The 20,182-nt window shown below is 61.0% G+C and overlaps 1 protein-coding gene across 24 annotated transcripts in view; it reads right to left on the bottom strand.

Moving 5' to 3' along the window:
- The window catches only part of NRXN2 (neurexin 2), a 110,077-nt gene extending 91,127 nt beyond the window's left edge, over positions 1-18,950 (bottom strand). For 23 of the 24 annotated variants that reach the window (XM_070068859.1, XM_070068909.1, XM_070068894.1 and 20 more), the window contains exons 1-2: positions 18,726-18,950; positions 9,372-10,342 (exon numbers count right to left, since the gene is read on the bottom strand). In XM_070068859.1, coding sequence (XP_069924960.1) covers positions 9,372-10,101 — 730 coding nt within the window. In that variant the 5' untranslated portion in view covers positions 10,102-10,342; positions 18,726-18,950. Of the gene's footprint in view, positions 1-8,536; positions 8,552-9,371; positions 10,343-18,725 lie in introns of those variants that run through there. The other variant, XM_070068945.1, reaches the window with a different exon arrangement.
- Between the last annotated feature and the right edge of the window lie 1,232 nt (positions 18,951-20,182).

Genomic DNA, 20,182 nt, shown 5'->3' with positions numbered 1-20,182 from the left:
ACTAGGGTTAATGACCATAGTGACATTTATTAGTCACTCAGAATAGTGCCTGGCGCATTTGTAAGGGAGTCTATACATAAGTCATTCAGCCTTCACAATGTTTTTGTTTGTTTGTTTGTTTGTTTGTTTTTGACAGGCAGAGTGGACAGTGAGAGAGAGAGACAGAGAGAAAGGTCTTCCTTTTGCCGTTGGTTCACCCTCCAATGGCCGCCGCGGCCGGCGCGCTGCGGCCGGCACGCCGCACTGATCCGATGGCAGGAGCCAGGTGCTTTTCCTGGTCTCCCATGGGGTGCAGGGCCCAAGCACTTGGGCCATCCTCCACTGCACTCCCTGGCCACAGCAGAGAGCTGGCCTGGAAGAGGGGCAACCGGGACAGAATCCAGCACCCCGACTGGGACTAGAACCCGGTGTGCCAGCGCCGCAAGGCGGAGGATTAGCCTAGTGAGCCACGGCGCTGGCCTAGCCTTCACAATGTTACCCCCTCCACTTTACAGAGCCGGCCACTGAAGAACAATGAATAAGGACATTGCCAAGTTCACACAGCTAGCCATCAGCTAAGCTTGAACTCAAAGCTGGACAGCCAATTATCTCTTTTTAAAAAAATCTGGCCACTGCAGTGAGTTAAGTCACTGCTTGTAACACCGGCATCCTGTATCCAAGTGCCGGTTCACATTCCGGCTGCTCCGCTTCCAATCCAGCTCCCTGCTAATGAACCTGGGAAGGCAGCAGAAGATGGCCAAACACTTGGGCGCCTGTCACCCATGTGGGAAACCAGGCCGGAGTTTCTGGATGATGGCTTCAGCCTGGCCCAAACCTGGCTATTACAACCGTTTACGGCGTGAACCAGCAGGTGGAAGGCATCTCTGTATCCCTCTCCCTCTCTCTGTTGATCTGCCTTTCAAATAAATAAAACTTTTTAAAATTGGGCTTATTATATATTTGAGAGACCAACTAATAGACAGACTGACAAAGAGAGCTCCCAATTACTTTTTCACTCCTCAAATGCCCACAGTGGGTGGGGGGGTTGGGGGCCAAAGCAAGGAACGGGGAGCCCAGCCCAGGTCTCCCAGCTGTGCGGCAGGAACCCAGCTGTGGAGCCATCACTACCGCCTCCCTCCCAGGGCGTGCAGCAGCAGGGAGCTGGGGTTAGGGGCTGGAGCCAGCGTGGGAGCAGACGTCCTGAACACGAGGCCGAACGCACCGCAGTCCATTCTCTGAACTTCCTGCTGTCTGTGCCCGGGGGCACCCCGCTCTTCTCTGGGCGCTCAGAGCAGCCCCACACCACCCTCTGGAGCAGTTGACCCCATTCTGCCTGGCGCTGCTTCCACCCGCGGAAACCGTCAGGGCCACCGGTACTGGACGTCACGGCTGACAGGGTGACTCACATCCACGACCTCGTTTACTCAACGTTCACACACCTGGGCCCTCAACTGTCCCTGCGAGAGGGCAGAGGTGGTGTCATAGATGCCCTCATCCTGCCCAGCATGAACTCAAGATTCCAACAAGGCTGTGCTGAAGGCCAGAGCAAAAGGAGATGGGCTGTGTTCTAAGGAGCCAAAACAAATGGCTAGCACCCCAGCATCAAAACTTCTGTTTTCTCAAAGGACAGCCTCTTGGGCTCCCCCCAGTCACTCACTGTCAGTGACACATAACTCTAATGTTGTTGGCAACGCTGCTCTCCAAGTTCACAAAAACCAACACAGAGAGAGGAGGCTGTCCGTTGCTACCTGACATCTCCTCCTAAGGGCGGAGATAGAAAACTAGCAAAAGCTGACAAAAGGACAAGAAAGTAGAGCAGGCGGGCATCATTTCAGGCAGGGATAAAGGGAATCTGGTCCTGCCAGATTCATCAGCAAAAGGTCAGCTTCCCTTCCAGAGACTGCCCGGGGAGACGGCAAGGGATGAATCGCCCCGTGGAAAGATCCCCGCCGGAGACGTGCTGTTGTGTCAAAGGGGTGGCCCCCCAGCCCCAGGACGATCCTGGTGACCACAGGGGCCCTGAAAGACGAGATCTCCCTGTCCCGTTTCCATCGCCCTCTCTGGGCTGGGACCACTGACCAACAAACCTCTACACGGCTGGCTAAAGGAACTAGCTGAGACCCAAGGGATTGAGGGTGGTTACTGGTTTCTCATGAAACATTCCCCCCAAGTAGCCCCAGTGGCCAAACTCGGGCAATCCGCAGACACGGCTCTCCTCCCTGGGGGCAGCGCGGGGACCGGCGGGGAGCTGAGCGGAGTCGCTGCAGGCTCAGACCCCAGCTCTTGTGTCTCTGAGCCTCACTCTGACCTTCTACAACAAGGAGTTACCCTCCTGCGGTCATCCCAGGCACGAATGAGAGAAACAGCCAAGGCACCAGCAAAAGCCCAGGGTGCACGTTCCCTCCCTCGACCGCGTGGTCCGATTCTGCGTTACGGATGCTCTTCCTTCTCCTGCAGTCCGTCCCTCTAAGGTCTTGCACCTCATTCTGCTCATCTCTGGCTGCTTCGCCTGACCCCAGAGCCCCAAACACACATGGCTCCCGGGCTCCATCTGCAGCCTCTGCCCCCACCCCACCCCACCCCACCACTGGAAGCTCTGATCTCACATTCCCAATGCCCTGGACATCACCGTCTAGGAATGCCCAGGGGCCATTGCTCCAAACCCATTCTCCATCCCCTCTTCCCCCTTCCTCTCACCCCTTTGCCAATCCTTCCAACCACACAAACCTGACACGCCACCATCTTTGCCTTCCCCTCCCCCCCACCCCCACAGCGCCCCACAGCGCCCCACAGCTCCCAGCTCCGCAATGGATCCCTGCATTCACTACGGCTGCTGCCTTAGCTGCCACCACTGTTCCTTGCCGCTCTCCAAGACAACCAAGCTCAAGGCCTTGCTACCTCTTGCTTGAACCGTCTCCCACCACCTCAGTTTCCTCCCTGTAATCCTTACACACTCACGTCCCAGCTTCCTACTATAATCCTTACACACTCACCTCCCAGCTTCCTACACACACAGCTCTTACCTGCTTCAAGAACCTGCTCAAAATTCTTTTGTGGCTCCGTTGCCAGCACACTGTAACCAATCAGCATCCACCAAATGTCGGCTGAGAAATTTCAGCTCAGTCTCTGAGACCTGGCCTCAGATTGCTTCTCCCGCACTCCTGCCTCCACCTCTCGGTGGCCTTCGGCAGACCTGACATGCATCTCCCCCTCCCCGCCTTGGTTCTTACCAGCGCCTTTGCTCTGAGTGGCCTCCCCCAAACCACACTAACCAATGTTTAAGGCCATACTAAATAGCACGCCCTTCCTAAACCCACTACCGATCCCCAAAATTTGTAAACTCTCCCCTTCTGGGGCTGGTGTTGTGGTGGCTAGCTGCCACCTGTGATGCCGGCACCCAGTATGGGTGCCAGCTGCAGTCTTGACTGCCCACTGATGATCCAGCTCTCTGCTGTGGCCTGGGAAGGCAGCAGGGGATGGCCCAAGTGCTCGGGCCCCTGCACCCACGGGGGAGGCCCAGATGGAGCTCCTGGCTTCAGCCTGGCCCAGCCCTGGCCGTTGCACCCATTTGGGGAGTGAGCCAGTGGATAGAAGATCTCTCTCTCTCTCTCTCTCTTTCTCTCGCTCTCTCTCTCTCACTCTTGCTCTCCTTCTCTCTCTAACTCTGCCTTTCAAACAAATAAAATAAATCTTTGGAGAAAAAAAAAATCTCTCCCCTTCCTTGAAACCCCAATAGCACTTTGTATGTAATAATAACTAACTCACCACCAAGATGGACCAGACACTCATTAAATTCTCACAACCAACTGACCAGATAAGCACGGTTGTCCCCATTTCATAAGAAAGGAGAACACGTCTAAAGGCTATAGGTGCTCACCCGATGTAAAGGCCTGGTGAGTAGTGAAGACAGGTTAAAGCCGCAGGGCTCTGTGGGGGTCCCTGCACTGCACCCTGGGCAGAGTGCACACTCCATCCTGTTGCTTTGCAGTCACAGCCTGAGTGTCCCCTCTCTGAAATGGCTGGGATCAGAAGAGCTTCAGATTTTTTGTGCTTTTATTTTATGGACTTTGGGATATTTGCATATTTATAATGAGATTACTTTGTGGCTGCGACTCAAATTTCAACACAGAAATCATTTATGTGCCATATACACCTTACACATACAGCTTGAAAGTAACTTGAACCAGGGGCCGGTGCCGTGGCTCATTTGGTTAATCCTCCACCTTGCGGCGCCGGCACACCGGGTTCTAGTCCCGGTCGGGGCGCCAGATTCTGTCCCGGTTGCCCCTCTTCCAGGCCAGCTCTCTGCTGTGGCCAGGGAGTGCAGTGGAGGATGGCCCAAATACTTGGGCCCTGCACCCCATGGGAGACCAGGAGAAGCACCTGGCTCCTGGCTTCGGATCAGCGCAGTGCGCTGGCTGCAGCGCACCTGCTGCGGTGGCCATTGGAGGGTGAACCAATGGCAAAGGAAGACCTTTCTCTCTGTCTCTCTCTCTCTCTCTCTCACTGTCCACTCTGCCTGTCAAAGAAAGAAAGAAAGAAAGAAAGAAAGAAAGAAAGAAAGAAAGAAAGAAAGAAAGAAACTTGAACCAGGGGCCGGTGCTGTGGCTCACTTGGTTAATCCTCTGCCTGCAGCGTCGGCATCCCATATGGGTGCAGGGTTCTAGTCCCAGCTGCTCCTCTTCCAGTCCAGCTCTCTGCTGTGGCCCAGGAGGGCAGTGGAGGATGGCCCAAGTCCTTGGGCCCCTGCACTGGGTGGGAGACCCGGAAGAAGCACCTGGCTCCTGGCTTCGGATCAGCACAGCGCTGGCCATAAGCAGCCATTTGGGGGGTGGACCAACGGAAGGAAGACCTTTCTCTCTCTCTCTCTCTCACTGTCTATAATTCTATCTGTCGAATAAATAAATAAAAATCTTTAAAAAAAAAAGAGAGAGAGAGAGAGTAACTTGAACCAAAATGTTGGGGGTACCTGAGTTTTGACTGCAACCTATTGCATTCGGTCAGGTGGGAACATTTTACTGGTGGCATCAGACTTTGGAGCATTTGGGGTTTTCCTAGTAGGGATGCCCGGCCTGTGTTCAGTGAACATTCTTTGTGCCAGATGCCATTCAAAGCGCATCACATGAATTAGCTAATTTAATTCTCACAGCAACTCTACTATTATCCCATTTTACAGATAAGGGGCCGGGGAGAGACAGCATCTGAGGCGGCTGCTCCGGCAGACTGGGTGCAGAATCGGTGCTCGTAAGCACACACTGGCTGCTTTTCTGCTTCCTCAGCCAAACAGTCAACTCCCTGCACAGAGTCTACCCCGCCTCTCAGTCCCCTGGAGTCCCCAAAACACAGTCTGTCACGGGGGACGCCTTGACGGCCAGCTGCTGAAGCAGATCACCAACAAAGTCTCAGAACACACGTGAGCCGTGCGTTCTACACGCGTGAGCACCCGTTTCCTATTTCTCTCCTGAGCAAAGTGTGCACCTGACGCCCTGTCCCAGGCATCTAGATCCTGACTCCATGCAAGGTGTCGCCCCCACACCCGCACACCCTCCTTCCTTCATCCCTTTTCAGTCCCTTCCGCACACACGGGTGACTTGAGGGGGTGCTGACATGCAAAGCCTGGTCTACACTACCGGCGCTGTGGTCGAGAATCAGCAGTGGGTACACAGACCCTCAGCCACTCACACTCAGCTCTGTCTTCAGTGAGTGTGGCCAGGCCCCGCCCCCAGAGGAAAAATGCAAATTTCCAAGCATGGAAGTTCTCAGTCAGTGGGCAAGCCCAGACCCCAGGAAGGCTTGGATTCCCAAGGATCCACAAATCCACTCGCACGTCAAACATCTGAAAGCAGATTGATACGTCTTGCTCATAAAACTAAAGCAATTCTTCCTAATGTATATTTTATTATCCACATGGCAAATACAATATCAAAGTCATCTAAAAGCTTTTCTGAATTCATAGGAGCGTTGAGTCATCTATTTTCACAAAAATAGACATAAAAATAATAACTAACCACGACTTGGAAGGGGTACTGTGAACTAGTGACTTCAAAAAAAAAAAAAAGTCCTCAAATTCAGAAAACGTTGGAAACCACTCAGACAGACAATAATGAAGTGACCGTAATTTCCAGGGAGGCTGGAGAACTCGGACTCCTGCTACACCTACGTCTTCCTCTCCCACCCCAGTCCCAGTGGGAGCTCACGCCTCTGCCCCTCGGCTGGATGAGAAGGCACCAGAAGTGTAATGAGCACAGGACATCACAAAAGCCGCCTGGGAGATGGACAAATGCAGGAAGGAGGGCTGAGGCCGCAGGGTGGGGCGAGGAGGGGTGGTCAGTGGGGCTGCCCTGCCTGTCACCCCAGCTGCCATCTGTATCCAGACTCCCACGGCCACCCACAACACACCTCCGAAAATATACACACACGTCCTTTCACATCCAGACGCAGCCTACCTCAAGCCCTTACTCCCTCAAGCACTTATTAATATCTTCATTCATTCCACAAATCTTTATCAAACACCCACTAAGCACCTGGTACTATATTAGGCACGAGGAATACAGAACTGAATAAAGACACATCCCTGCCTTTTATCACAAAGCACCACTCTCTCAATGGATCACTCACACACACACACACACACACAGAGGCAACCCTGCCCTATCAGCTGTCATTAATGAGTGTGTGTCTTACTTCTCTTTCTTAGGAGTCTGCGTTTACACACACACACACACACACACACTCACACACACACAGCCCCTGGGTCAGATACACATACACAGCCGGATCTCAGAGCTCCGAACGTTCAGCTGGAGGGCAGGTGTTTAGCCTAGTGGCTGAGATGCCATTTGGAACACCTGCGTCCGACACTGGGGTTTGAGTCCCAACTCCACGCCCAGTTCCAGCTTCCTGCTAACGCAGAGCTGGGAGGCAGCAGGTGATGGCCAGACTAGCTGAGTTTCCAGCACCCACACAGGAGACCTGCTTTGAGTCCCAGGCTCCCAGATCGGGCTCCAGCCCAACGCTGGCTATTGTGGGCATCTAGGGGATAAATCGACAGATGGGATTGGGGAGAGGGGTAGAGATCTGTTTCAAATAAATAGAATTAATTATTTTTGACAGGCAAAGTGGACAGTGAGAGAGAGAGACAGAGAGAAAGGTCTTCCTTTGCCATTGGTTCACCCTCCAATGGCCGCCGCGGCCGGTGCACTGCGGCCGGCGCACTGCGCTGATCCGATGGCAGGAGCCAGGTGCTTCTCCTGGTCTCCCATGGGGTGCAGGGCCCAAGCACTTGGGCCATCCTCCACTGCACTCCCGGGCCACAGCAGAGAGCTGGCCTGGAAGAGGGGCAACCGGGACAGAATCCGGAGCCCCGACCAGGACTAGAACCCGGTGTGCCGGTGCCGCAAGGCGGAGGATTAGCCTAGTGAGCTGCGGCGCTGGCCGAATTAATTATTTTTTAGAAAGCTATCTGACGCACATCTGGCACACCTATATGATATACCCAACCATCCCTTACACACACAATTACTCAAACACATCTTACACACACAACCGCACAACCCGCATTCCGAAGCACACACCTTCTCGGGGTCACTGGGTGACGCTAGCCAGTGAGTGCCTTCTCGGGGAATGGATACAAGGACTCTGGCTGATCCGGGTGTCTCGGACTGCATTTTTCACACACCCAGGCTCGATTCAGCCACCAGTGAGACCGTGACCAGGTACCGCAACTGTCCATAGCTCAGTTCTCCCCTCCATCAAATTAAGAGGCTGGTTCATATGGTCTGCTTAGAAAGGTTTGGTGGGGAGGGGGTCCTAGGAACCAGTGAATCGGGTTAAGGTCCTGGGGGGGTCTTCAGACTCCAGGAGTCTTGCTGACATCTCGACTCCTTCACACAGCACAAGAGGAGCCGGCTACACGGAGCACACACCGACACGTGTGTGCCACTCGCTCTCCCAGCTCCGCTGCTTCTACGCCAACACTGCTGCGCTGACCCCCATTCACACATCAATTCCACACCGCCGGCTGCGCGGGCCCGCCTGCAGCGACACAGACACCGATCTCACAGTTTAGGGAGCACCTGAGCTCCTCGGAGAAAAAGCGAGAAGGTGTCGGCAGGGCTTCACACACACAGTTCCTAGAGAGAGACTCGCAGCCTTGCACTACCGGCCCCCCAGAAACCACCCAAAACCCGCCCCCTTACGCACGGGTTCATCTTCCACGGCTTACAACAAGCGATCAGAATCCTCTCCAGAGCCCAGCTCCCCCTCGCCCCGCCCGGGCCACACACGCGCCGGTGCACAGAGCCCCACAAACTCGGCCACGGGGAGCGCAGACACGCGCGCTCCCAGGGCTCCGGGGAGCGCCGGGGCCAACCCGCCCCAAGCTGAAGGGGACCCTCCCCCAGGAGCCCAGCCAGCCCCAGGGGAGCCTCCTTCCCTCACCCCCACCAAACCTACAGCCCAGCCTCCGCAAGACGCCGGCCCGCCCGTCACCAGAGCCTCCCCGCCGTGGGCTGCTGGTACCCAGCCCCGCACCCCGGGCCCGGCGCGGTGACCCCACCTCAGCCCGCGGCGGCCGGGCTTCCGACGTCTACAGTTCAAGCCGCCACTCGCAGTCTCTCGCCCGGCAGAGAGACCACCAGCCCTTTCCGCCCCTCGCCAAAACCGTCAAGCCCCAGACAGGAGCCTGAGAAGCCGCCTCGGCCTCCGTCTCCCTCGCTTCCCCGTCACTCTCCGCGGCTCTGAGCGGTCTGAGGGGAAAAAGAAACGCTCGCTTCCCGCCCTCCGGGCGGGTGCAGCCCCCGTCTCGCAACCCCCAGCCTCCCTTACCCGCCCCGGCAGCGCGTGCCGAGCCCTCCCCACGCCCACCGCCCTCGCGCTTGGGCCCCCATCCGCCATCCCGTCGGCGCTCAAGGCCCCACTTCCCGCCCTTTACCGGCGGGCGCTCGCCCACCGCCGCTCCGGCCGACCTCTACCCGCCCCCTTCAAGCCCCGCCCACGGATCCGCCCACAGTCTCCTAGGACGAGTTCACATTGGCTCCGCCGTGCAGGTCACACCCACAGGGCCCCTCAGGCCCCGCCCACACTATATCACAGGATCCGCCCCCACAGGCCCTACCCACTGCCTCCCATAGGCGCCTCCCACAGCCTCAGGGCCGCGAAGACCTCACACGCCCGACCCTCGCCCCTCACAGGTCCCTGTGAGACGGGCTACCCAGCCCCCCGACCACCACAGGCCGCCACAGGACTCTGGCCACGCCCCCGGCCACGCCTCCGGTGGCCGACCCGCCCTCCTGCGCGGACCCGCGCGCTCCCACCTCCTCCAGCCACCGCCCCCGGGACCCCCCAGCCATCCCGGCCGCGCGCAGGGCCCGGCGGCGGCGCCCGGGGCTCACCTTCGTTGCAAAACTTGCCGCCGAAGCCCGTGTGGCTGCAGTCGCAGCCCACCTCGCCGGGCGCCAGCACGGTGCAGAGGCCGCCGTTGGCGCAAGGGTTGCGTGCGGGCGCGCACAGCGGGTCGGCGGCGGCACCGCGCAGGCCCTGGCTGCCCAGCAGCGCTGGGGGCCGCTCGCCCAGCTTCAGGTTGGCCAACAGGCCGCGGAAGGGCGGCTCGTACTTGACGGTGCTGAGCGTGAGCGCCGAGAGGCGCACGTCTGGCGGGATGCCGCCCACGAACAGGTCGCTGGCCACCTGCATCTCGCGCCGCTTGGAACGCACCTCGGCGGCGCGGGCCTCGCCGTCCACCGCCAGCGCCGTGCGGCGCGCGTCGCGGGTCAGCAGCACCATGTGCCAGCGGTCGTCGGCCACCGGCGTGTCCAGCTGCAGCGTGGCCGGCTCGGCGCACGAAAGCGTGAAGCGCAGCCGGAGCCGCCCGTCCACCAGCAGCAGCTCCAGAAAGTCGCAGTCGCCGCCGTCGTCCAGGTAGAGCAGCAGCGCGCGCGTGGCGTTCGTGCGCAGGCTGAAGCTGAGCTCGCCGCTGCTCGCCGCGCCCGCCCAGCGCGCGTAGCGAGCCCACTGCCCGGGGCCGCCGCCGAACTCCAGGCCGTCCGCGCCCGCCGTCAGCACCAGGAGCAGCGGCAGCAGCAGCAGCAACCGTGGCGGCCGCCACGGGCCCCCGGGCGCCATGCCTCCGGCGGCCCCGGCCCCGCCCGGCCCCCGGCCCCGCTCAGGCTTCAGAGCCGCGGGCACATGGGGCGGGGAGGGGGCCGGGCGCCCCCCGCGCGGAGCGGGGCTCCCTCGCCGGGTCACAGTGCCATGGGCCTGGCCGAGGGGCAAGGCGCGCAGAGGCCCCGGTGCCGGCTTCCCCTGGGCGGGGACTGCGGCGGCGCCGCTCTCCCGCCGCGGGCTCCGATGGATGAGGGGCTGCCTGCGAGGAAACAGAGGGAAAGGGGTTAATGAGGGGGCTCCAAGGAGGGCGGCCGGCGGCGTTTGGCTCCCCGTTCAACCAGCGGGCACCCAGCTGTCTCTCTCTTGAACCTAAGGGGTCTGCCCCGACCTGGACAGGATCTCCAAGGAAGAGACACCACCGTGGACCTGGGAGTCCAGCACCAGGGGGAGAGAGGGCGCTTTCTGGGGCGTGATTGGTCTGGGATACGGCCAGCCGCGGAAGTGACCCCTGGGAGTCCAGTAGAAGCCAGCCCAGCTGCCCTCACCCTGCCCCTTTCAAAGGAACTGGGCGTCAGCACCACAGCCAGCTCCTCAAGGGCCCCGCCTAGGACTCCGCCCCCGCTGGAGACCCCCAGCTTCCCCAGCCGGTGAGCCGGTGCGCGCGGCTCCCACCTCAGGCTACAACTCTCCCTCCCTCATCAGTTCTTGATGCTGGATAATGAAGTTGCTAAATAATTCATTGGGATTAATTAAATGCCAATTCACCAATGATATCGCACACAGTAACCGGGCTGGGAAGGGGGCAAGAGAGAACAGCCAGCCAGGACCCAGGTATCCGGGTCCCCAGCTGTCGCCAGCCACCCGTGCGAGGGTGCAGGCACCCGAGCTCATGTTTCCGATCGCCCTCAAAGCACACTCGCCCCTTCCTGGGCCCAGCCCAGGTCTTGCCACCCTGAGTCTCCGTCTCTAGCGTCAGGACCGCCCCACTACCTGTGTTCTCTTCACAGCTCAGCTCCTCCTGGCCCCCCACCCAGGGCTGGGGGATCCACCAGGAGCAGGCAAGCTCATTTGCATAAAATTGCCTTTCTGAAATGATTACCCTTGTAACTGGCTGTCAGAGAGCAATTTATACCCCACGCCAGGGAGGGGAATTTGCATCTCGTTAAACTCCAAGTCGTAATTATTTATATCCAACAACCCTCCTGAATATTGCATTGATTTTATTTTGGGGAGGGAGAGAGGGAAAGAGGTGGGGAGAAGCCTAGGAGAGAAGCAGGGAGGGGCCAGAGTTTAGGAAGAGATGGGGAAAGATTGAGGAGGGGGAGAAGAGGAGGAAGGGAAGGGAGTGTGTGTATCCGGGCAGAGCCCGGAGAGTAGTGGAGGCGAAAGGTGGTCTGATGGGGCGAGCAGAAAGAGAAGACGGAAAATTGAATTCCAAATTCAAACAGCATCTGTCACGGCCTGATCCTGGACATTTTTACAAATGTCACTTTACTTAATGGCTCTAAGAAGTCCCATCATTCCCCATTCGCCACTGGGGAAGCCCAGGGAGAGAAGCCTAGGGACTCTCCCAAGGTCACACAGCCACTCAGCAGGGAACCGGAACCCAGACCCAAGCCTGCCTGGCTCCAGCGACCCCAGGAGGAGACAAAGGGCTCGGCAGCCACAGGTGTGACTCTGAAAGGTGGGAACCAGAGAAGAGGAGGAGGCTGACTTGGAGAGGGGAGGAGCCCAGGCACCCCCACCCCCAGAAACAGTGCAGTGTGGGGAGTGGCAGAGTCACAAGAGGTAGGGGTGGAGTGGCACGTGTGCAAAAGGAAGGGGGGTGGAGAAGACCTCCGAAGGGGAAGCCACAAGCAGGAGACCTCCAAACCCAGCTGTCCCCTGTTCCGGCCCTCCTGCTCCTGACCCCTGCCCTGCCCGTCCTGCCGGCCCCAGGGGGGACCCAGGCTCCTGCTCCAGCGCCCTTCCCAGGCAGTGGGGAGGAGACTCAGGCACACAGCCCCTACTCCCTACAAACACTGTCGGGGTTATATATAGCTTTGCCACTGCCTCTCCTCATTGGGTAATGGAGATAATTAACATGCGCAGGCTAATTAGCCAATCAAATTAAATGCAGCACCTGCTCCCATCCTGATTGACGCCCTCACCCCCCCCACACACACATGCACCCCCACCCCAGCCTGGGGCAGGGGCAGGGGTTCCTGAGGCTTGCAGGCACAGAAAGGCCAAGTCCTTCCTCTTTTTCTAAAGGGGCAGCCAGAGACCCCCAGCAGAGGCTCGAAGAGTCAACCTTGTCCCTCTCCCTCCCCTGCTGGGGTCTCAATCCCAGCCTGGCCTCGCCTTTGTCCGCCTCTCTCCCGGCCCCGCCCCACCTGCGGACACTATTTGGGGAGGGAATTAATTAGCTATTGATTTCTGCCGGTGGAGGGAACAGGCTTGCGTGCCGCTGGCCACTCACCCCCAGCTCGGCAGAGGGCGGGGCTCGGCCCCACCGCCACCCCCTCCCCTGCATGCTCCCATCCCTACTCTCAGGAGCAGGCAGAGGGGTTCCTGAGACGCCTGGGGCAGGGCCACCTCTGTTCAGGAAGTGGGAGGAGGCCACCAGAGCCAGCAGGAATGGGAACATTACCTGGTGGGGAGCTGAGGCGGGGGAGGGGGTGACAGTCCAGGAGCGGGTGACTCCACTGGTCTGGGTGTGGAGGGGGTGGTGGGAGCCACCATGGCACGAGACTGAGAGCGGCTATGGGGGCCAGGCTGGCCACACACATGGTGGCCTCCGGGGAGCAGCGAGGGCAGGGGCTGGGCTGGGCCCCTCCAGCTCATTGCTCATTCTGCCCGCAGCCCGAAGCTCTGCAGCGCGGGCAGCCTGGCTTGGCGCCAGGGGGACGGGGGCTGCAGGGCTGACCAGGAGGAGGCCCCAGCTCTCCCCCACCCCACCCCTCGAGGCCTCTCCCTGGGGACCCAGAGACCCTTGGAGCAGCTTGAGGCTCGCCAGGCAGAGACAGCCCCAAGAGAGCTGTGAGCGGACACCTGGGTCCTCCCCACCCCACCCCGCCCTGCAGAGCCCAGGACACCTGCTGCTCCTCGCCACTCCTTCCCCCTCCCTCCAGCCTCCCCCAGCCCAGGGCCAGTCTTAGCTGACACGGCCTGCAGCCTGCCCCTGCTCCCAGGACACACACAAGGGGTCCTGCTGACCTAGGATGCGCCAGCCCTTCTTAGCTCCAGCTACTCAGCTCTCCCACCTCAGCAGCAAAGATCTGGTCCCCATGGGCCAGGGCCAGAGCCTTGCCCAACTACACAGTGGTGCCTCCCCTGGAGCTGTGCAAGGCAATCGCCCCTCCCCCAGGCCCCTGCAGTGCAGCGGAAGCCCCCCTGCACCCACCGTGTCCAGGCACTGTCCCCCTCAGACCCAGCACCGCGGCCACTGCAGCAGGTAGCCTGCCCGCTCACTGCCAGTCAGTGCAGAGCCCACCGGCAACCCCTGCTGACCATGCGTCCTCTGCTCTCTAGCGCCCCCAACCCACAGAGGGCCCCCGCAACCTTGTACCAGTGATGAGGGCAGCAGGAGGGCTGGAAAGAGGAGAGAAAACTGGCCTCAGGGCCCCTGGCCATTCTGTCCCCAGCTCTTCCTGGGTCCTCCTGAGCCCGACAGCCTCCTACTTGTCACCCAACAGCCCTGCCAGTGCCACCGTGGCATTTGGCCTGCAACTTCAGGACTCCCCAACTCTGGATCAGGCACCAGGCTGCTCACCCCCTGGGCACCACTGGATTCCAGAAGGTGTTTCTGTCAGCCAGTCTCACAACAAGGAAATGGAGCTGAGAACCACAGATTCACTCGCCTAAGGTCACAGTGCTGGTGAGGAGGTTTGCTGGCCTCAAAGTCTGTGCCTCCCCTTCCGCCCTGCACCATCCACGGGCAGCAGGGAGTGTCTGGGCTCTGAGCCCACCCTGGGTCTGAAGACTGAGGCCCCCGAGCTCACGCTCTGATGTCTTTCAGGTGGGGACTGAGTCCAGAGAGGGGGCACTAACTGACCCAGGGCTGCACAGAAAAGCAAGACCACAGCCGCCCCCTTCTCCGTGCCAACGCTGCACCGGCTGAGCCAGCCCCAAGCCTTCCTGCCTGAGCCCGGGCCTCAGTGCCCACACGTGCAGCACAGACTGAGCTGTGGATGCGAGGTCCGGAATGAGTGAGCCCTGGCCCACCCTGGCTGCGCCCCTGGACCGCAGGCGCCTCCCAGCATCCACACAGCCCCTTCTGTGGCCAGACCCACACTTCACACACACGCCCTGCTCCCGCCGTGGGAACGCCAGCCTCCCTCTGGCTCGCCTCTGCTCACGCCAGCAGCCAGCATCCTCTCCTGCCAGCTGGGAGTGAGACAGCAGGGGCCTCCCCCAGGCTGCAGGGAGGAAGAGCTGCGTTTACACACATTCTGGTGGCCCCAGAAGGCAGCCCGTGGACAGGTGGGAGAAGTGCGTGCTACGGGGCGGGCAGATTTTGGCTGAAGCGAAGGAGGAACTTGCTGGCTATCTAGAGCATCCAACAGTGAGTAGGGGTGGGGAGGGGCGAGTTTCCTGTGTGTGGAGGTGTTGGAGCTGAGGCAGCATGGCTTGCTCAGAGGCGCTCAGGAGGGGGCCCCGAAGCACCAGAGACACAGACTGCTCCACCCCCTTTCAGGTGCAGAAGGTCTTTGGGAGGGTCTCCTTTCCCTCCCACCCCGCCACCATTCCCCTCTCCCCATCCTGTTCCTTCCTTCCAGGAGAGCCCGGGGAACACTGGAGCAGGTCCACACCCAGCCGCAAGGGCAGCTCCGTGCCGCTAGAAGGTACCAGCTCTGGAGCCTGGGTCCAAACACCAACTCTAGCTGTGTGACCCGTGGCAAGTCGCTTAGCCGCTCTGTGCTCCAAGTTCCTGAGGTGTTAGGAGATCATGGTAGCATTGTCAGAATCAGAATTCCTATGTGTAAGGTGCTTAGCACCAAGCCCAGCAGAAATGAAAGCGTGGGAAAGTCGGTGTGTGCCAGCGATGACTTTGAAAACTCCTCACTGTAGCCTTTCACAGTTTGCCAAACTACGTGTGTCCGGTGTTTCTCCCCGGAGCCTCCCCATTGAGGGCCTAGTGGGGGACTGAACAAGGCAGACACTGTCCCTGCCCAAGGTCACACAGCTCGTGAGCGCCAGAACTGGGACTCGGATTGAGTTCAGTGGAACCCCCAAGCCTTCCTCCACTGGCTGGGCACCTCCTCCCACCTAGGAGGGCAGGAGAAGGGACAAGGAGGTCTGAAGGCAAGGGACAAGCAGCAGCAGGGCTGGGAGGGAGCAGGTGTGTCTGTGGCCCCCCTGTGTGTGTGTGCAGAGGAGCCTGAGGGGGACTGGACACAGGGTGGCTGCAGGAGGTGCGCATGATGAAGCCACTGCAGGTGTGCGGGGCAGAGGGAACCAGTGGGCTGGGGATGGAGACGTGACAGTGCGACTGCACGGAGTGAGGGCCAGAGCACAGGGGTGTGGGCTGGGCAGGGAGGGGGCAGCAGTGGGAGTGCTGTGCGCACCCGTGTCCCACACAGAACAGCTGGGGCGCCCCACAGCGCAGAGGAGCCAGGCGGGCAGCCCTGTGAGTAAGCATGAGGTGCCTGGGGATGCTCCTAAAGCTATCCCTGACAGGTGTGTGTGCTGTCTAGGGGCGATGACTACAGTGACGGGAAGGGTAGCCGTCCTGTGCTGGGGTGCTTCTGTGTGCCCAACAAACACATCAGAGGAAATGGAGCTCACAGAGCACTCAGCACGGGGCCAGGCACACAGCAGGTGCACAATAGATCGTCTGGTCCTAACAGCCCCTTGGGGTGGGTATCAGGAGTCCCATTCTAGCCATGAGGGAACAGGCGGAGTCCCCACAGCCTCACCCCACACCACCATGTTGAATGGTAGTGGCGGCAGCACCACAGCTCTGTGCATGACAACAAGGCGGCGTCGGAAATGTGTGCTAGACTATTGGGCGAATGAGTCTCCAGGAGCCCACAGGCCCGTGGGGGTGGAAGGGCCAGGCAGGAGAGCCGCACCAGCAGATGGAGCAGCAGCGTGGGCAGGGCACCGTGGTGGGAGCGCAAGCCGGGACATCCTCATGGGGGCTGGGCTCGGGAGCTTGGAATGAATGCCCTGAGTGTCTGTGGTGCCAGCACGGATCAGGGCTGGCCCCTGCGAGTGAGGATGACTCGGGGGAGGGGGGAGCAGGGCACCTGCACACCGGAAGGGATCATTAGCAGGGTCCGAAGGGGCCCAGGGGGCTTTCTGGGAATGCAAAAATAAGAGAGACAGAGAATGAAAGTGGGAGAGAGGCCCGGGGATGAGCCGAGGACTGAAGGGTGTGTCAGCACACCTGTGTGTGCCACCAGTGTGCACACGCAAGTGCACACACACAAAGGCCCAGGTGAAGGCTGAGGATGCAGACAAGCCCATGGTACTTAACGATGGGGGGTGGGGCAGCTGGTGTGCCCAGGATGATGGCTGTGTGTGCATGGAGGTGGAGGCGTGGGGCGGGGGGAGCCCAGGGAGTGAAGCAGTGTATGGCAGGAACACAGGTGTGCCTGTGTGCATGCCTGGGAAGGGGAGAGAGGGGAGAGGGACTGTATGCATGAGGGTGAGGCTTGCAGCGCCATGTGGGGGCTCTGTGGACAGGCAGGGGCCATGAGCGTGCTGTGCACAGGGAAAGAGGGCGGCTGGGGGAGGTCTCTGAGGCAGGCAGAGGTGTGGCAGTCTCTGGGCGGGGAGTGTGGGCGGTGTGCTGCTGGGAGGTGGATTGTGTGTGCAGGTGTACGTGTCTGTGTAGGTGTGTCTGGGTGGGTGCCACTGAGCCTGTATGTCCGTGTCAGAGTGTCTGTGTCACTGGCAAGGGTGCGTGGGACACAGCAGCTGGACCCAGGTGGAGACTGAGAGCCTGGAAGGGAAGCGAAGCTCCCAACATCCCCTCCTGCAACCCAGCCCCCTCCTCTCTGGGATTCAGCCCCGGCCTGGGCTCCTGGAGAGAAGTCCCTGGCAGCCACTGCCAGCCGGTCAGTCCCGCCCACCCCGGGGATCTCAGGACATTTCCAGTCTGAGAAGACTTTCTTTTTTTTTTTTTTTTTTTTTTATCTTTGAGAAGACTTTCCCTAGTGCGCGTGAAGCCCCCAGGAGGCCCCTGCTCCCTGCCCAGGGAAGATCCGGTCCAGCCTTGGATTTGGCCAGCGTCCCTTGGAGCCACTCGTGGAGGTAAGAGGAGTTAGGGACCCGAGAGACTGAAGCTCCCACGAAAGAGAAGGCCATGCACAGCTGAGGGGCCAGCCGGCCTCCCTCCTCTCTGTCTCCCTTCTCTCTCTCTCTCTCTCTCTCTCTCTCTCTCCTTCTCGTCTGGCAAAGACGTAAAACCCAAAGTCCACCGTCCCCAGAAGGAACACTCAGACACTGGGATGGTGGTCAAGAGGAAGGAAAAGAATGAAGGGGAGGTCCTCGCCCACCCCACCTCCCAGCACATGCAAAGACCGGAAGCCCCCAAAGCAGCCCAGAGGACTGGAGACCTGAGACTGAGCCCCTAAGATGTGTTTTCTCACTTGGGGTCTGCACGGCCTCCCCTTGCACTCCAGGCACCAAGAAGCAGCCCTCTCCAGCCCCTGCCGCTTCAACGAGGCACCAAATGCCCTCTCCCAGGACTCACGAGGGGTGTGAGAGTAAAGGAAACAACAGCCCCCTCCCACCCCCTGAACCAATTTTGCCTCCAGGAGCCCATCAAGGGTGCCGGGAGCTAATGCCCCAGCCCAGAGAACCCACAGCAGTCTGGGGGAGGAGGCAGGGACGTGAGAAATGGCCCCCTCCTCTTAGGGGTGGGGGAGCAAGCCCAGGGCCCTACAGCTTCCTCTCCCCCTGCAGCGTTCCCTGACCAGAACCGTGTCACCGCCCCCAGTGCATTCCCACCCCGGCACAAGCCCCCTCCCACTGATTTCCCAGTCTCCCTCCCTCGTAACCCCAGCCTCCCCCCCCCCACCGCAAGCTTCCGCCGCTCTCCCTCCGGCCCCCATCTTGCTCAGCTCCCCACCGGCACAGACCCATCTCTGCCTCCAGCACCTTGGCACCTTCCCCTCTGCTCCCGCCCGGTAACCTCCGCTCCCCTTGGCTCCCCTCCCCCAGGAAAGCCCGGTCCCCGATGGCTTCCCCCAGACGGAGCCCTTGGCCTGGCCCTTGCTCCTTTCCTCTTCACTCCTCTCCTCTCCTTCTCCTCCCACGAAGCCCAGTTCCTCGCGGGTCTCTCCCTCCCAGACCCTTCAGAGCGCAGCGGCTTTCCAGCCCCTCAGCTCAGCACTGTGGCAGCCCGGGGGGCGAGCACAGACTGGGGACTCCCTTCAGCGCCCCCCTCACAGCCCTCAGGATGCCCCTCCTTCTCTCCCATCCCTTCCCCCAACGACCCTCCCTCCGTTCGCCCCAGCTCAGGGCTGATGCCCCTCCCACGGGGAGCCCCGACCCCCAAAGCCCCTAGCGGCTTTGCCTCTCGCTGTCACCCAGCGCGGCGCCCCCGCCCCCCAGCCTCCTTCCAGCCTCCCCCACCCCTCCGATCCGCTCCCCTCCCCCGATCGGCTCCCGCCCCCCGCCCGGCTCCGCCGCAGCCCCCCCTCCCATACCTGGTTCTGGGGGCTCCAGGAGCTGGAGGGTGGGGATCAGAGCCCCGGGGCTGCCCCGTCTCCGGCGGGTGGCAGGGCCGGGGCCAGCGGCGTCGGCCGCCTCGCGCCTCTCTCGTTCCCCGCCGCGTCCCCGCCCGCCCCGCCGCGGTGCCGCTCCGAGGAGGATGCTCCGCGAGTCAGGGCGGCTGCTCCCGCCGCCGCATCCCTGCAACACCGACTGACGGCAGCATCAGCACCAGCGCCCGCCCCCTGCGCGCACGCATTGGGCCACGCTGCGCTAACGGACGAGCGGCGCCGCCAATGGGAAGGCGCAGAGGCCGTCAGCCCGGCGGCTCCACGAGCCCAGCTCCCTCCCCCGTGCGGAACCCAGGCGTCCCGGCCCCAGGGCATGGAGCTCTTCCCCGCCTCTCGAGGGCCTTAGCCCAGGCGCCCGGGGCCCCAACCGGGCAGACGCCACCCCAGCTTCAGCGTCTTTTCCGGGAGCCCAGGCGCCCTAGCCTGCCGCCCACTGGGTCGGGCCCCCGAGTCCCGCACCATCACCATCCCCCATCCCGGTGGCGGGTCCGTGCGGCAGCGCCCAGGGCTGGGACAAACCATAGGAGAGGCTGTGGACCTGGACTTGGGGCTCCGAGGGAGCGGGCCCATGCGGGGTCTGGGCCGCAGTGCCCTCTGCTGGCTGCGCCCAGGGGCGGGTTTGGGCTGCAAGGAGCCTGGGGAACAGGCGCTCTTGCCACCGCTGCTGGGCAGGGATTGGGGGGGGGGGGGGGCGATGGGGCAGGGCAGACCTGGTAGCTTGAGGGTTCCAGCCCTACCTCATGGGAATCCAAGTTTGAAACCAGACTCCCAGTGCTGCCTGGGACTCTGGGCTGCGGCAGTGGTGGGTTTGGGGCTGGGTTGCAGCTGCACGTGCCTGCTCACCAAGAGAGCTACCAGCAGCCCCTCCAGTCGGGAGTTTCAGAGTGTGGGACTGCCGTGCAGGTCCCTAGGAGGGCGGCATCACCCTGCCTGTGGGGGGGAGGGGCAGGGCACCCTGTCACTTTCAGCTGCTGCAAGGTGCACCTCGCCTAGGGTGTGCCACAAAGTTGGACCCTGGGCTTCTGGAGGTGTGTGCGCGCGTGTGCATGTGCGTGTGTGTGCTAGCTCATGCCGGGACCCTGGTTTCATTGCAAGCTCTGGTGGTAGCCGGCCCGGCCCGGGGCACTAGGCGAGAGCGAGTACTTTCCACCACTCATGCCCGCATGTGCGCACGGGGCACTCTCACACCCACGCCTGGACACAGAGCATCCCACAGGGACACTTGTAGAAATGGCCACCGTACTAAGACACCCACAGAAAGCACCTACTTGCCCAAGAACATGCACACACAGTTCGTGCACACAGAGGCAAATACACGCCCGGGGTGGGGGGGAGAGATGCACTGGGAGCCAGCCCACAGCACCGTCCTGCCCCCAAGGCAC

This window comes from Oryctolagus cuniculus, chromosome 1 (assembly GCF_964237555.1).
Source record: "Oryctolagus cuniculus chromosome 1, mOryCun1.1, whole genome shotgun sequence".
NCBI classification, from domain to species: Eukaryota; Metazoa; Chordata; class Mammalia; order Lagomorpha; family Leporidae; genus Oryctolagus; species Oryctolagus cuniculus.
Note: the sequence above shows the minus strand (reverse complement) of the source record. Positions and strands in the feature narration are given on the sequence as shown.